The 14,876-nt window shown below is 43.3% G+C and overlaps 1 protein-coding gene across 1 annotated transcript in view; it reads left to right on the top strand.

Annotated features, from left to right (window-relative positions):
- Positions 1-546: 546 nt before the first annotated feature.
- Positions 547-14,876, top strand: part of CNTNAP5 (contactin associated protein family member 5) — a gene marked incomplete at both ends in the record, with an annotated part of 289,753 nt that continues 275,423 nt past the window's right edge. Inside the window, one exon of the mRNA XM_082312477.1 lies at positions 547-622. Coding sequence (XP_082168603.1) covers positions 547-622 — 76 coding nt within the window. The remainder of the gene's footprint in view (positions 623-14,876) is intronic.

Genomic DNA, 14,876 nt, shown 5'->3' with positions numbered 1-14,876 from the left:
GCCCTTTAAAATGTTGCAGCCACAGCGGTACCCAAAGGAGGAGGAAAGGAAAAAAAAAAGAAAAAAAAAAAAAGGAAGCTTTTTATTTTTTTCTTTCCTCCGGGCATCTGATTTACTCCGTGACTCTGATGCTTATCAACAACGCGTGAAGATTGCAATAAGGATCCTCCCTGGAAGGCGAGGAGGAGTGACTTCCAGGGGGCTGGGAGGAGGTGGAGTGCAGCGCGGCTCTCGCCTATAAGGAGGTGCCCGGCGCCCGGCCGCCGCTTCCCAGCCGCGGCTCGCAAGGTGAATTCCGCGGCAGCAGCCGGGGGGAGCGGGCTCGGCTCGGGCGCTGCCGCCGGCGTTTGGAGCGTCTCCTCCGAGGGCCGCGGAGGAGGGTCCCCCGGCCGCCCCTGGCTCCGGCTCCCCCTTCACCCGGAGTGCCTGGATGCTGGATGGAGTAAATGAGCGGAGGAAGAGGGAGCGCACAGGAGCTGAGAGGCGCTCGGAGAGCGGGACCGGGGGAGACAGGCGGGCGGCTGGCTTCCCCCTCCGGAGCCGAACATGGATTCCCGAGCCCTCGGGGGCTTCACTCTGCTGCTCTTCAGTTTTTGGCACCTGGGATTAACGGCAACAAATTGTGAGTAGCGGGAGCACAAGGAGTTGCCCGGGCTTGGGGCGGGGGCGGAAGGGGGGAGGAAGAGATGGGAAAAAACTCCCTGAAAAGGGGGTTATTCCAACATGACCTCTAAGAAAGTTAGCCCTGCTCCGCTGTGCTAATGGAGCTTAGAAATGCAAAGTTGCGGCCAGATGGAGGGATGGCTCGCCACCGTCCTGCCGATGTGGACGTGAACAGGAGCCGCTAGAGCCTGCAACGAGCCGCTCGCTGGTGTTCCCTCACGGCTTGCTGTCCTTCTGCTGGCCGCATTTTTTTGCGGCCTGTGTCGCTGCTGCTCGCCCCGCCTCGGCTGCCCGCCGCCGGCTGGGACGGGGCCGGAGCTGTGCGCCTCTGCCTGCCGGGCTGGAAGGGCTCGGTCCTTCCCGCATGAGTCGGGGTGCCGGCATTTTGCGGGCGCAGCCTCGCTCCAGCCCGGCGGAGCAGCGCTGGCGGCACCGGGGATCTTCCCCCGGCCCGGCCCGGCGGGTGCCGTCGGTTCCCACGGGCGCGGCTGGGTCCCGGGGCGTGCTCGCCGTCCCCGCTCCCCCCGCAGCATCCCGGGTGGGGAATCGCTGTTCGCTCCCTCTTCCTCGGCAGATCCCCTCGTAAGTTTCCCACGTATTGCTGCTGGCCCTAAGGGCGGTGCCAGCGGCGCCTGTCCCCGCAGGCAGCAGCCTCCCTCGCCGCTGGGCTTTGCGGCGCCGCGGCCGCTCCACGGGCGCTTCGGCGAGCGCGGTGCAGCCGGGGACCTTCGGCGCCGGTGGGCCCTGGAGCCCGGGGGAGGGGAGACGCTCCGTGACCCGCTCCCCTGCGAAAGCGCGGGGCGCGGAGCGGGCGGCCGATGCCGCACGGAGCGGGAGCGGGGCCCCGCGGTGCGCGGCCTCCCCCGCGGACGCGGTCCGTCGGGCGGAGCCGGGCGGGCGGTGGGGGCGCGGCGGACACTAGGGGGCGCTGTTGCCCCGCCGGCGGCGTGGGGCGGCTGCCCCGGACCGTCCCTGCCCGTTCCCTGCCCGTCCCGCTCCATCCCTGCCCGTCCCCTGCCCGTCCCGTCCCGTCCCGGCGGCCGCGGCGCCCAGGGCTGAGGTGCGCGGCCGGCACTGCCTTCCCTCGTTCCCGCTCGCTAATTGCTTCCAAACGAGCTACCGCGCTGAAGGCAGTGAACATTTTCCTGGTTTTTTTTTTTTTTTCTTTTTTAATTTTCAGTCAATTAAATTACGGTTAATATGTTTTAATAATGTTCACGAATACTAAATGGCAGGCGATTTAAGGCTGAGCCTTGCCATTACTGATGCAGTCATAAAGTTAATTCCTAACACTTAAAAAGAAACTCTGCATTAATGAGTTTTACTATTTCACGGGTGACAGTTTAATTTCCCAGTGCCAATAAACATTTCCGTTGAATACACACTGCTTCCTAAATATTTAGGAGTCAATCTTTTTAAAGCATAATGATCAATGGTTTTATTATACTGTACAGATTTTACTTATTCATTGAGCAATGAATTAGCATGGAATCAGCTGTAAGTGCTTTCCCAGGAGCTGAGCGAAGGAGCCTGTGAATCTGTAATAGCTACAAGTTCCCTAGAAACCTCATTAGATTCGCGTGTGAAGATATCTGTGTGCGCGCACGGACCTCAATAATTGCATCCAGTATGAAAATTCATCACCGTCTTAAATAAATCATCTCTGTATGTTGGAGCTCAGGGAAGCTGTGGTCCCTTCCTCAGTGCTGGGCTCAGAAAGCTTGTACGTGGGCAAAAATATTGGATGTTATGTGCCTATAAGTAGTATCCTGGAGTATATTTAAATAGCTACATAAAAGTGCCGTTGCTTTTAAGGATTACTGAGCTCCCAGGTACCCAGTAAAATTTCCAGAAGAAAAAGTTACCAAATTCCCCAAATGGGAACCTTCAGCACAGGTCACTGTCAGGAGCTGAGGTCCTTCTATTTGAAAGCCAAAGTGCAAATGGAAAAGCTTATTTTCTGTGCCTTCTTCAGTCTGAACAGTTTGGCCAAAAGAATCCCATTCAGATGCCTATACTGGTATACTTAAAATGGCTTCAACAGGCTTGTTTCTGTCAGGTTTTGCAAACAAGAACAGAACTGGGGACAGTTTTTACAGTGGAAAAGCAGTATGCTTCTGGGAGGAAGAATGCAACTTATTTAGTTTTCTTCCTAATATCTAACATGGCATTAATATGTTTTTTTTTTTTGTTTGGTTTTTTTTTTTCCCTTGCTTTTAAATTGGGAACTCTTAAAAATTATTCTCTTCATTTATTTAGTTTCTGTAAAGTAAAAATCCTGAGTAAGTCAAAATCTTCCTCACCACCGAGACACTTGATTCCAGTTTCCTCTTTGGTAATAGTTTTTAATTAAACAAAGAATTGCTGAAGAAACTGCTTTGAAACACAGCTACAGGCTAGGGGTCAGTAGACATCATTAGAAAGATCAAAATTACCAAATGCTAACAAAACATAAGAAATTCCTCCCACTTTGCTTTTTGCAATAATTTATTACATTAGGTAACTAGAGTGGCAATAGGATTTCTCCCCAGGATACTAATTACTAGAAAATTAATAAATAGCCGTGTACGTAACATTGGAAATGGGTTGCGTACGATATCTTGGGGAACTGAAGCTTCTACATTCATCAGGTAGACAAGGAGACACAAAGCCTTGCCTGCTGTACAACAAATTAGTTGCCCTTTAGCAGCATATTCTGTAATCTGCAAACATCCGTAGCTTTTGTAAGTCTAGATTTCCGGTTGTTGAATGAAATTTTTTTCTTCTTTTTCCTTTCTAAAGTTGGAGGGAGGGGGAAATAGTGAAAATAGGGAAAGAGAAATGAATTTATGTTTTCCCCAACCACTTTGACACTTAGCAGTTCAGGGCTAGTCTGCAGCTGCAGAAAAGAACCAAAGAATCTCAGGAGCGTTCCTGGTTAGTGGTCCTCCGCCTAGTTTGGTGTCGTGTATCTTAGAAATTTTACCTATTGTTATTTTACACATTATGCCCGCCCGCCCCTTATTTATATCGTTCTTGACTAACTTTTCTCACAAGGCCAGAAAGATGTAGCAGATTAAAACACCCCCTGGAGAACTGGCACCTTCTAACTACAGTTGCAAAAGTTATTCTCAGAAATGATTATATGTTTCTGTTCCTGAACACAGCCTCCTCGTCCTCCCACAGAATCACTAGCATTTATTATCCCAGTTCACTAGCACTTATTACCTGATCATGAGACTTTCAAACCTTTCACTTAAATCTGATCATGACTGTTAGTTGAAGCTGCAGAAATTCAGTGTGCGGTAGAGTCAGATGTCCTGTTGAACTTCTTATTGAAATATATGGCCAATGTATGGTCCACTACTCTGCAGTAGATTTAGATGTGGCCTTACAGGAGACTCTCTTTATTAACTCTATTCAGTTAAAAGTTAGGCAGTGTGTGTCTGTATTTCGATTTATTTTGAAATAGAAAAAAATGATCTTTTTGGATTTGAAGAAAACATACATTTTCTTGGACAAGGAGACTTTTTTTTTTTTAGGCAACAGACGTGTTGACTGCAATTTTAGTCTTCCTTTACAGTGATCTAAATTGATGGTAACTGTGCAGGAGTCAGACAAGTGTAAGTGAAAACTTAGAGGAGAAAATTTGACTCTGGATACTTCAGGCCATTAAGATCAGTAGGTGTATTTGGGACTTGTAACAGCACGAATGAGGCCTGTCGGGTCAACAGTGGTAAAGGCAAGTGGTCTGTTAAACAGTGACCTTTCTACCCATGTGGTCAGAAATGCTAAGTTTTGAAGAGATCTGCTGAAATAGGTAGAATATTGATCATCTGATCCCAGACTGCGGCTCATTTGCTTGAGACACACATCTCTGGCTTTTCCTCTGGCTCCGGTACTTAAATATTCTTTACAAGAGACTAGCATTCAGGCATGCTTTCCTCCTTTTAGTTCCATACAAGGAGAAAAACATATACAAATGTCTTCATGCCTTCAGATGCAGCAATGAAGAAATGGTACAGAATAATGAGATTTCCTGAGAGAAAGGCTGTGAATGAGATTCCTGCTATGGCAAAGTCCAAGGGACCCACTGCTGATCGGTGCTTCTTTCGCATGTCTGTCATTTTCTAGCATTCAACCAGTTTGACTCCACTAGCACTCTTTGGCTTTGAATCAGTCTTAAAGACGGTCTTTCCATGGACTATAATGGTCTTTGGATTCTGCATCCACGAGGCAGATGGCATTGCCAGCCCACAGGAATCTATCCAGGGTTATTATCATCGCAGTATCAAATACATTGTCTGCTTGGACAATTTTTTTTCTTTTTTTGCTCTTAATGTCATGCAAATGCAGCAGGATTTTTCATATAAATTAACAGCAAGAACAAATTGTTTTCAAATGTGCGTGGTACATTTGTATAAAGTATAGACTTCGGGTGGAAAATATGGTGATTCTGGGTAGAACAACACACTTGTGAAGCTCTCCCAGCACATGGCAAGTACAGGCTTCTGCCAGCACCCCAGTAAGTATAGGACTGGTGAATGATTTTTAATCACTGTAATCATTCTTTTACCAATGGGAAACTGAGGCAGCATATCATAAGCAAGCCTGGAGATAGATTCTCACATTGATTATACATTTAGGTATCTAAAATAAGTCCTTTGGGGTCAATTGAGTTGATCCCACATGGTGCGATCATGTCCCGTGCTCTGTTCTTAGATCATATTCATATTTGCCCTGCTATATATAATCATTTCTAAATCCATGGATTACTCCCCATTTCCTCTTCCGCTCCCTCCCCTTTCTCCGCTGCTATTTGAAGCAAGTGGAGTTTGGATAGCTGAATACAGAAATGAACAAGAATCTGAAGGCAGTGAGAGTGTGGGATGGTATTTATTTATTTTTAGCCCCCAAAATGCATTTTCTATATATGTGACAGGTTTCAGCTTACTTGGCAAACTTAAATTACTGTCTTACCCCCTCCCTGCTCTGGGAGAGATGAGAATGGAAGAAACACAGAACTGCGGGTATACCTGCCAGCATCACACATGACAGAGGCTCTCTATATGCATCTGCTTTCCCTTAGCCTACCAGCCTCTGGAGTCCTGCCAGGTGTTCAAGGGAGTGAGCTGTTTATACAGGGCACCAGGTAACCTGCTGTGCTTTTTTTTAAAACAAAGGACTCTGCTGGGTTTTGCCACCCCAGAATTAGGGGAAAGATATTCTGGTCCCATAGCATTCACTTTTTCAGACTGCTGCTGTCTTACTGATACAAGGGCCGCATTTGCATCATGTCTGTAGGATGTGGTTCTCACCGGACGCATCTCTTCTGGGCCTATGCAGAAAGGAAGGGTGCAAAAGAGAAAAGAACAGGTAGATCTGCATGAACATTTTCTCTCTGCTGTCAGTAAAGTGTCTTTAAGAGACATGGACTGTTTTTTTTCAGTCTTAACTAAACTCCCTCTACTCAAACCAAGAAAGAGGGGAAGAGAATAGTGTAATCCTGATGTAATAAAGGTTTAAAATTACAGGCAATTCTTGGAGGCTTTGAATGCATCACTTGGTAAAGCAGGAAGCATCAGTAGACCTATTAGCATGTCTCTGAAGAGTCAGAGGAAAATAAGAAATTTTTTGTACACAGTGCTGGACTGATATAATTGATAATTAATTTCCTTGTATTAATCTTGTCTCTGAATTTTCTAATCGCTCTGTGCAGATTCTTGTGGGCTGATAATGCCATCTGTTCCCTGGATCAGTGCAACCGATGATGTTTTAAATGATGAAAACAATGCAATATAGAATCTAGAGGAGAAAAAGAGATGCCAAAACATTGATTTATTTATTTTTAATTATCCGCTCTGTTAAGCAGTTAAAAAAAAAAAATTGGTAGTTCATAGTGTGGTGATCTAACTGCCCTTCTAAATAGATACGCAGAAAATATTTCAGATTTTAGCTGGCATTTGCTACAAAAATAAAGGAAAGTAACTCAGTAAAAGAGAGAGCATGAAGCCATTTGTAAATGTCATGAAGGATCTTGCCTGATCTGCATTCCAGGAGAGGAAAACCCATTTTTCTGTCTGTGTTTTGCCTCTGCATGATACTAGCTCTTTCTCTACGTTCTTACAAGCATATGCTGGAACTCGGATAACTTGGTCCATTTCCTACAGAAGTTTGTGCTCAGAGATTATCAACACAGGTTCTGAATAAAGCAGTGGAGGTCTGTATGAACCTACCTATTTACAATACTAAACGGCTATTAGAGTACTGGTTAGTTCAATTATTATTGTATTTTGTAACCTGTGAATTAAAAGCCTGCAGAGTTGATTTTTTTTGAATGTACAATTGTAGTACTTTAACTGAAAATAAGATACAGAGCTCTGAGAGACAAAATGGTCTTCTAGGTAATGGTAGCTTTTATTTTATCCAGTGTTTCTCTACCATAATAAAGACCTCACCAGTGCTCAGCCTCTCAGTCTCTAGTGCAATCCCAGAGGTCTCAACCTGCATAGGCATTGAATAACCCCAAATACCAGAAGTGTGCTACAGACAGGGCAACAGCATGAGTTCATGGGCATCTGTGATAAAAAGGTTTCTTTCTTCCATGTCTGAAGTTGACTGTGTGTCCTGGTTTCGGCTGGGATAGAGTTATTTTCTTTTCTTCCTAGTAGCTGGTGTAGTGCTGTGTTTTGGATTTAGGATGAGAATAGTGTTGATAACACACTGATGGTTTAGTTGTCACTAAGTAGTGTTTATACCAGGATCAAGGACTTCTCAGCTTCCCATGTTCTGCCAGGTGCACAAGAAGCTGGGAGGGGGCACAGCCAGGACAGCTGACCCAGACTGGCCAAAGGGCTATGCCGTACCGTATGGCGTCATGCTCAGTATATAAACTGGGGGGGGGTACGCTGGGGGACAGTGATCCCTGCTCGGGGGCAGGCTGGGCATCGGTTGGTGGGTGGTGAGCAGTTGCATTGTGCATCACTTGTATATTCTATTATTATTATTATTATTATTATTATTATTTTATTTTATTATTTTATCTTCCTCTGCTGTCCTATTAAACTCTCTTTATCTCAGTCCATGGGTTTTAGGGTTTTTTTCCTGATACTCTCCCCGATCCTACTGGGGGGGTGTAAGCGAGCGGCTGTGTGGTGCTTAGTTGCTGACTGGGGTTAAACCAAAACACTGTGGAAATAATCTTGGAAGAGAGATGCTTGTTCTGCTGTTTCTCAGACACTGTATATGTATTTGGAGACTGTTTCCTGGTTGAGAAGGCGGCTTTAGTGTTAGGAAGAAATGTCAAGAAATGATTCACATGGCAAAAGCGGCACTAGTGCCTTAGTCTCCTGTATCAGCGGCAGCATATCAGCGCAACTTTTGTCCTCATCCTATGCACATGGCAAATCAGAGAGAGGAGTCAGGCTTGGAATCAGACCCCTATGTGGTGGTGTGCTGCGGTTGGGAGGAAGTTTCTAGTGAACCAGGGTGCAAATGAGTTTTTAAGTGAACTAGTAGATTTTTCCCTCAGTTTTTGAGTCTAACTGAAACTGGCTTTAGATAACAGCAGCTCAACGATTTCTGTTTTGTCATAAATGGTGATTACTTAAGTAACTTAATTGGAAGTAACATTCATCAACATCACTGTGATTCAAGATCTGGAGGTTGTTTCATCTCCAGGATTGTGTTGGTGTGCTTGAATGGGCCAGGGAAGTCCAGATTCCTGACCATAGAGGCTGGCTTATCAATGAGTTGGATGTAGGTGCTGGAGGTTTGCTGGGAAGAGTTTCTGTAACTCCCTCCTGTCATAGTCAACATCAGACACATTACACCAGTGATTAGCTTATAACATGCCAACACTGTTTCCATGCTGGACAACACAACTCCAAATTTGATGTTGAGGGGTATTCTTAATGAACATCACTGTTAGATGGATTCATAAGAGCAATAACAAGGAAAAGCTAACTTTGTAATTGCTCATTCAGTGCCATTCTAGACTATAAAAGGTTTTTAGTGGCTGGTGTTAATGCATTCTTTTCGAAACTGTTAATTGCCTGGGATCTGTGAGATCTTTATGGGGTAAAAGAGCATAGAGTTGCAGTGGGACACACTGCACTCCTTTCAACCTGGTACCCAGAAATTCCCAAAAGATATTCAGCAATACCCACAGCAGTGGAAACTGCAAAGAATAACTATGGTATCATTCTGGGGAACACTTCCCTTTTGACATTGGTAATTAGAATTTAGCATAGAGCTCCAACACATGAAACAGAATGGTATTCAATACTAACCATTGTGGCACAGTAAGAATTGGACTGGAAAAGAAATAAATACGTTGTCATTCTCTGTTTTATTGTGTGTATTGAGAAGGATTGAGTGTTGGCCCTTAGGAATCCTGGAGCATAAATTTTTCTTCTAAAACTATTCAGTGCACTGTGTTGCCAATATAGTAGTAAATAATAATAATAATTTTCAAATGGGTAGAATCCTCTCTTTGTTCCCATCTGGGCAATAAGGAGTTGATAAATGCTGTACTGTCTGGATAAGAATTGGCAAGTTCCATTTACTTCTGCTCTAAATGGTGAGGCATTGTTCCTCGATGACAATGGTTCTTCACTGATGACAGCTCGTCAGCAGTCCAGGAACAGAGACAAATACCTTGTGATCTATGTCGCCAGTGACATAGCTGTAGTCATTCCTGTATTAGTTCAATGATGTCTCTATATGTTTGGGCCTAAATTGCCCCTACTTCTGATGTAGATGTTATGAGCCATTAATCTTTGTCCTCCTTCTAGGTCATAAAAACAATCTACTGAGCATTAATAAGGCCTTTTTCTTCCTTCCTTCCATGCAAATTTATCACTGGAGCAGGAGGGGAAATGGCATTTTTTTACTGGAGAATATCTGGTGTGTCTATGAAATTACACATAAGGACAGGAGCAGGAGACGGAGTCTGTTCTTTGTAGGGAAAGAGGGGAGGTCACAAAGGATCTTCTCCCAGTTTCCCATTACTAGTGGCAACTTCCTAATGCACTCAATGAGGAGGTCTGAATTAATGGTCCAAGTGAGTCATCGCTGAACCGTTAGGAGTAACACATTCATTTGTAGTAATCAGGATTGATTTATGAATAGGACAAAAGGGACTAAATATGCTATGAAAATGCATGTTGTAGATTTTTTTTTTTTCCCCCTGATGAATAATTCATCCTCTTCTAGTATCCACGAAAACAAAAACACTCTGCACATAAGAACCCATTAAAAAAGTTAATCCCACAAATGGCTGAACACGGAGAAAATCAGCTTTTGTTTTAAAAGGTAGATTTACTCAAATCTTCTCTAATTTGATTTGCCAGCAGGGTATAATTTAAGTCAAACAAGTTAGCAGCATTACTTGCTATATGAGGGTCTAAATATTTAATAGATTATGAGAAATGCCTGCCCCACAGGATAACAAGCTAAGGAGCACTTATTCTCCAAAGTGCAGAGGGTAAGCTAAACCCAACAGCAATAGCAAGCAAAATGGAGAGGGAGCTTCTGGTCAGAGGATATGGTCCTCTAAAGCTGCTCTTGGGAGCACTTGTAGTCCACCTGCTATTCTAAATAATCCTGGGGAAACCACCTCTATGAGCAGTGAGAGTGGCTTTTTAGTAGCTGTAAGGGTTCATGGTCTTCTCATGTTCTCTACATGTCTGTGAAGATGCCCACAGTGAACCTCTCCTAGCCAGAGCACATGCTCTGGATCAGGCAGGATGCTGCGTATGCAGATAATCCCAGTGGACATCTCCTGGACAGCCATTTCAGCAGGATGGGGAGCATCGGCACCTCTACAGAGACTGATGCTTCAGAAGAGCTAAAGTGTTTTGTCTAAACCTACCTACAAAGTCTCTGAAAAAACAGAATATGAACTTGGATGTATTGGATTCTAGGCGGGCACTTGACCCACAGGCTGCCCTACCCTTGGTGCAACTGTTTATGTGGACACTAAACAGAGCACCAGAGAGAAGGGAGAAGAGAAACCTTACACAGAGAGAACAGTGCCATTGGATTTCTTCCTACCTCACCCAAAAAATTCAGAAGGATTGGTTTGTGTTGTTTTATTATTTTTTAGTTTTGTATCAAAATAGTTTGCATTTTAATTTTAGAGGAAGAACCTCCTTCAGCAACCCCTAGCAAGATTAAACAGCTATGGCATTTTTCACAGACTGTTTGTTTGGAAAAGAAAATGAAAATTTGATGAATTTCAATCAGCTGTAGCTTGCAGCATTCAAATACTTATAGATTATCAAATTCCCTTTTCCCAGCTCTGCTTCTTAAGTGCAGAGCTCATCTTATATGTAATATTAATTCTCATTATTCTTGGGCAGTTATTCACTGAATTCTTGTGCAGACTCAGTTCATCTAGGACCTGGTCTAAACTTCCTGAAAATGAAGGGAATGATTCATACTTGAATTTCAGATCATCTTTTCCTGAGAAGTCAGTTCATCCAGTGTGCAAATCCTTGTTATTGTTCTCCTGTGAAGTTTATTTTCCTTAAAACCTGTCTGGCAATGTATGCAATACAAGATGTGTTTGTACCTGTCTGTACAAAGAACTATTCATTTTCCTGATGGTTGCTGCTCCTTTTGAGTACATCATATGAGAGTGCATTGGCCTGCTCTTTTGTCATATTCTATGCCAACCTTGTATCCAACTTATTGACAAAATAGTAAGTTAAAGTTGCACACCCTTTTGCATTCTTCACATTTTTTACCAACAGTTGTTCTGTTTCCTGGGTTTTCCTGTTCTGTTGAGGTGAATCCTAGCCACTATAACACATAAGATTATACTGTGATAATAATTTTTTACAAGCTTTACAGAAAACATTTTAAATGCTCTGAAAAGCTGATAGTCCAAGGGTATTCCTGGTTGTCTGTCTTCCCGGCAGGTATGATCTCACATTGCTGGTGCTCCCAGGTGGACAGATGAAAGCTTGTTCAAGCCTGGAAAACATATAGCTAGCTTTTTGTCAGTAACATTAGGTACATGAGGTTGCTCATGACGGTGTACGAAACTCTGCATAGATACATTTAAAAAAATTCAATCCCACATTTTTTCCCATCTCTATCTCCTGGCTCTGAAGAAATGCATTGAGTCATTTCCTTTGTTTCCTGGCCCAGTTTCCTGGTGGAGAGCTGCTGTATGATTTCTGTGCTCTAGGAAAGCCAACAAAGAATTGAAGAGTTTGGCTCTGCCGTTCATGAGAAGCATTATAGGCTGGAATAGGTATTATGGGGAGGAAAGGATGAACTGAATCAGGCTGAAAACTAGTATTGTCATTCCTGAGTTCCAAATTTCCCTAAAATGACTAACATCAGACATTTTAACTATAACATTAGATTTGTTTGCAAATTATAAACTTCTCTCTTTTTGAAATCTACATCTGGTAGTTGGTACTGTTCCCCAGGGCCTCCTCCAGAGAGGCTGCGCATGAGTCGAAGTAGTCTATTTACTGCATCATTATGAGTTTGGATTACAAACTCCTTTACACACCCACATTCATCAGTGAGTGTTTGCAAAAGCCCAAACTGTTTTTTCAGACAAGTAATGGAGATGTGCTTTTCATCTGTACTTTTGCTCAGGAGCTGTGGTTGGCTTTGTTGGGCAAGGTCAACCATTATGAAAGAACTGGCCTACTTTCTTGAGACCTCAGCAGAATAGATAGAAAAAAGATCTGCTCACTAAATCATAAGTCATTTTCCACTTTAGCTTATGGAAGGGCGTACCAACCGTCATAACTCATCCCATTTCACAGCAAATACATGTTATTTCGCTTGCTCTGGCAGACTTGATCTAAACCCCACCAATTCTGTCATTGGGTCTGGACATCAATGACTTGTGTGAATTAAAAAAGGAAGTCCTGATTTGACAGCCTCTCCTGATTACAAGGAAACAGTGAGTCAGAGCTATAGCAGAACATATTTTCCTCCTACCCTCTCCAACCTCCCCCCCCCCCCCCCCCTTAGTAGCATCTGATTTATAATGCCTGTTTTTTGCAACTTCATCTAATTAGCGCGGGCACTGGGGTCAGCATTCTAACACCTGACAGACTTTACAAGGGAACACCACAATTACAAGTGCAATTATCTGTTTTTCTGCTGCGCTGAAAAATGTAGCATATGAAAATTAACATAAAACCCCTAAGTGTTAGGATGAAAGCGTGGGCATTAAGGGAGAGGCACCATGTTCAAATTTGGAAGGCCTGGGTTTGATGCTTGACTTTTCAAAAGTTTTCCTTGGCATCATTAGGTGACATGTGTGTGTTTAATTGCTTTGAGCTTGAGTTTACCTGATTTATCTCATTAGGGCTAAATGTTCATCTCTTCTAGTGTATACAGACTTAAACCTAACAACAGGGGTTAGAGAAAGAGGCCCTTATGCTAGGCAGTAACTTAATATAAGCAATAATGCTATTAGCATATTTCTTTTAAGAGTACTGGCTACATCAATGAATAATGGAGTCTGTAAACCATTGTGATTGTGCTGGCTCTCCCTGGTGACTTCCATAGGGGTCTGCATGCAACAACTTTTAAGATCTTTGTGTAAATCTACAATTGTGCAGTCTTCAATGTGAGAGCTATGGGCTGGTTGGCTGTGAGCCAGGAAAACAAAACATTTTTTTGAGTGCTGTGTCCTTCCGGTCATTTCTATCTGGCATGTGGGTAGAGCTAACTTGGATCTCCCTACAAAAGCATGTAAGTTTGCACTTAGTTGCCTGCACTGGCGGTAAACTACAATTATGTGATGGAAATGGTGCATTCATGTTAAGTTAAAGAATAATAACCAGTTAAATATGACTATAAAGTACTGTCCTGAGATAGCCAAAAGAACTGCATAAGAGAAGCATTATTCCCTTTTATCTCTTGCATTAAGGGAAATTATAATCTTAGCTTAGAGGAAATTTAGAGCAAATCTATAAAGTCATGTTCAAGCTAAGCTTTGTAAATTCCAAGACAGGCACTTAATTCAGTGTTCAGGCAGGGAGAAAAACAGTTCACAGCTGGAAATGCCTGTTCTCTTCCACGAGATGCACAGAGAAGGGTAATTGATTTAGACTCCTTCAGGATAGGAATGGGTTTTCTGTGTTAGTAAGTGTGAAGCACAAGGTCTTCATCCTAGTGGGAGGATCTCTTCATGCCAGTGATGATAACAGCAAAGTTTCTGCTCTGAAGACTACATATGAATGCAAATGCATCTTCTGCTTCTTCAGCATATTTGTAAGTATGTCACTGATTGGTTGCAGTCTTTGATGTCTTTGAGGAAATAGCTAGTTTGACGAGAAGAGCCAGACTGTTCTAGTCTGGGACTAGTGAACCAATCCTTCAGCCCTCAAGGAATGAAAAGTTTTTTTGGAATAGCCCTTAACTAAGAAATAGGAAACTCACTAAGCTGATACTGAAGGTAGCAAATTTTAATTCTTCTTAGATACCCCCGATCTATGTATACCTGTAGATTTTCTTCAATTAGGAAATAATGGTGATGGAAAAACCCTCCTCCTTCCCATGTCCGCAACGTACTTTTGAGTGTAAATATATGAAAGAAGGTGGGAGTCGTTCAGGATAGTCTAAAGCACGATGTTAATCACTAAGTCCATTTATTTCATTGAGGCTATTCTTGTAAGAACCAGAGTACTAGACAGAAAGTCTGAGGCTAGTACTAGTATGGTTAAAGCTAAATGCAACCATATAATTATCCCACTCCATGATAGTTTTGTCAGAGTGATTAAAAACTGCTTCCTGTAATATTCTGTAATAGGACCATCTCCTTCTTGACTTTGGACCTTCCCATCTGCACTAACTACTGTTTCCAGTCTTCCCCCTCTAGACAGCAACAGAGTCAGCAATGGCTGTTCTTCCCTGCTGCTTCCCCAGCTTTGTCCTTTATTTCTTTTTTCTGAGTAGAGCAATTTCAATTACACCAACTTGTCAAAGACCTGAGATCTGGCAGGCTGCAACATCAAACTGCTTAGGTGTTGTGGTATCATTTCAGCTTGATTAAAAGCTGAGTCCTTCAAATATTGAAATGCTGGTGGAATCAAGTGTCTGTCAAATAAGTAAGGTAATAGAAAAGACCTTTCTGAATACAGAAGAGCACTGGTATTTTACAGGTCAGTAAAGGATTTGTCTCAGATGGATGTCTTCTAGAAATGGCTGAATAGCTTTCTAAGGTTATTGGTCAGTTTTGATGAAAGAACAAG

The sequence above is a fragment of the Platalea leucorodia genome (genome assembly GCF_965183815.1).
Source record: "Platalea leucorodia genome assembly, chromosome: 5".
Taxonomy (NCBI): Eukaryota; Metazoa; Chordata; class Aves; order Pelecaniformes; family Threskiornithidae; genus Platalea; species Platalea leucorodia.
Note: the sequence above shows the minus strand (reverse complement) of the source record. Positions and strands in the feature narration are given on the sequence as shown.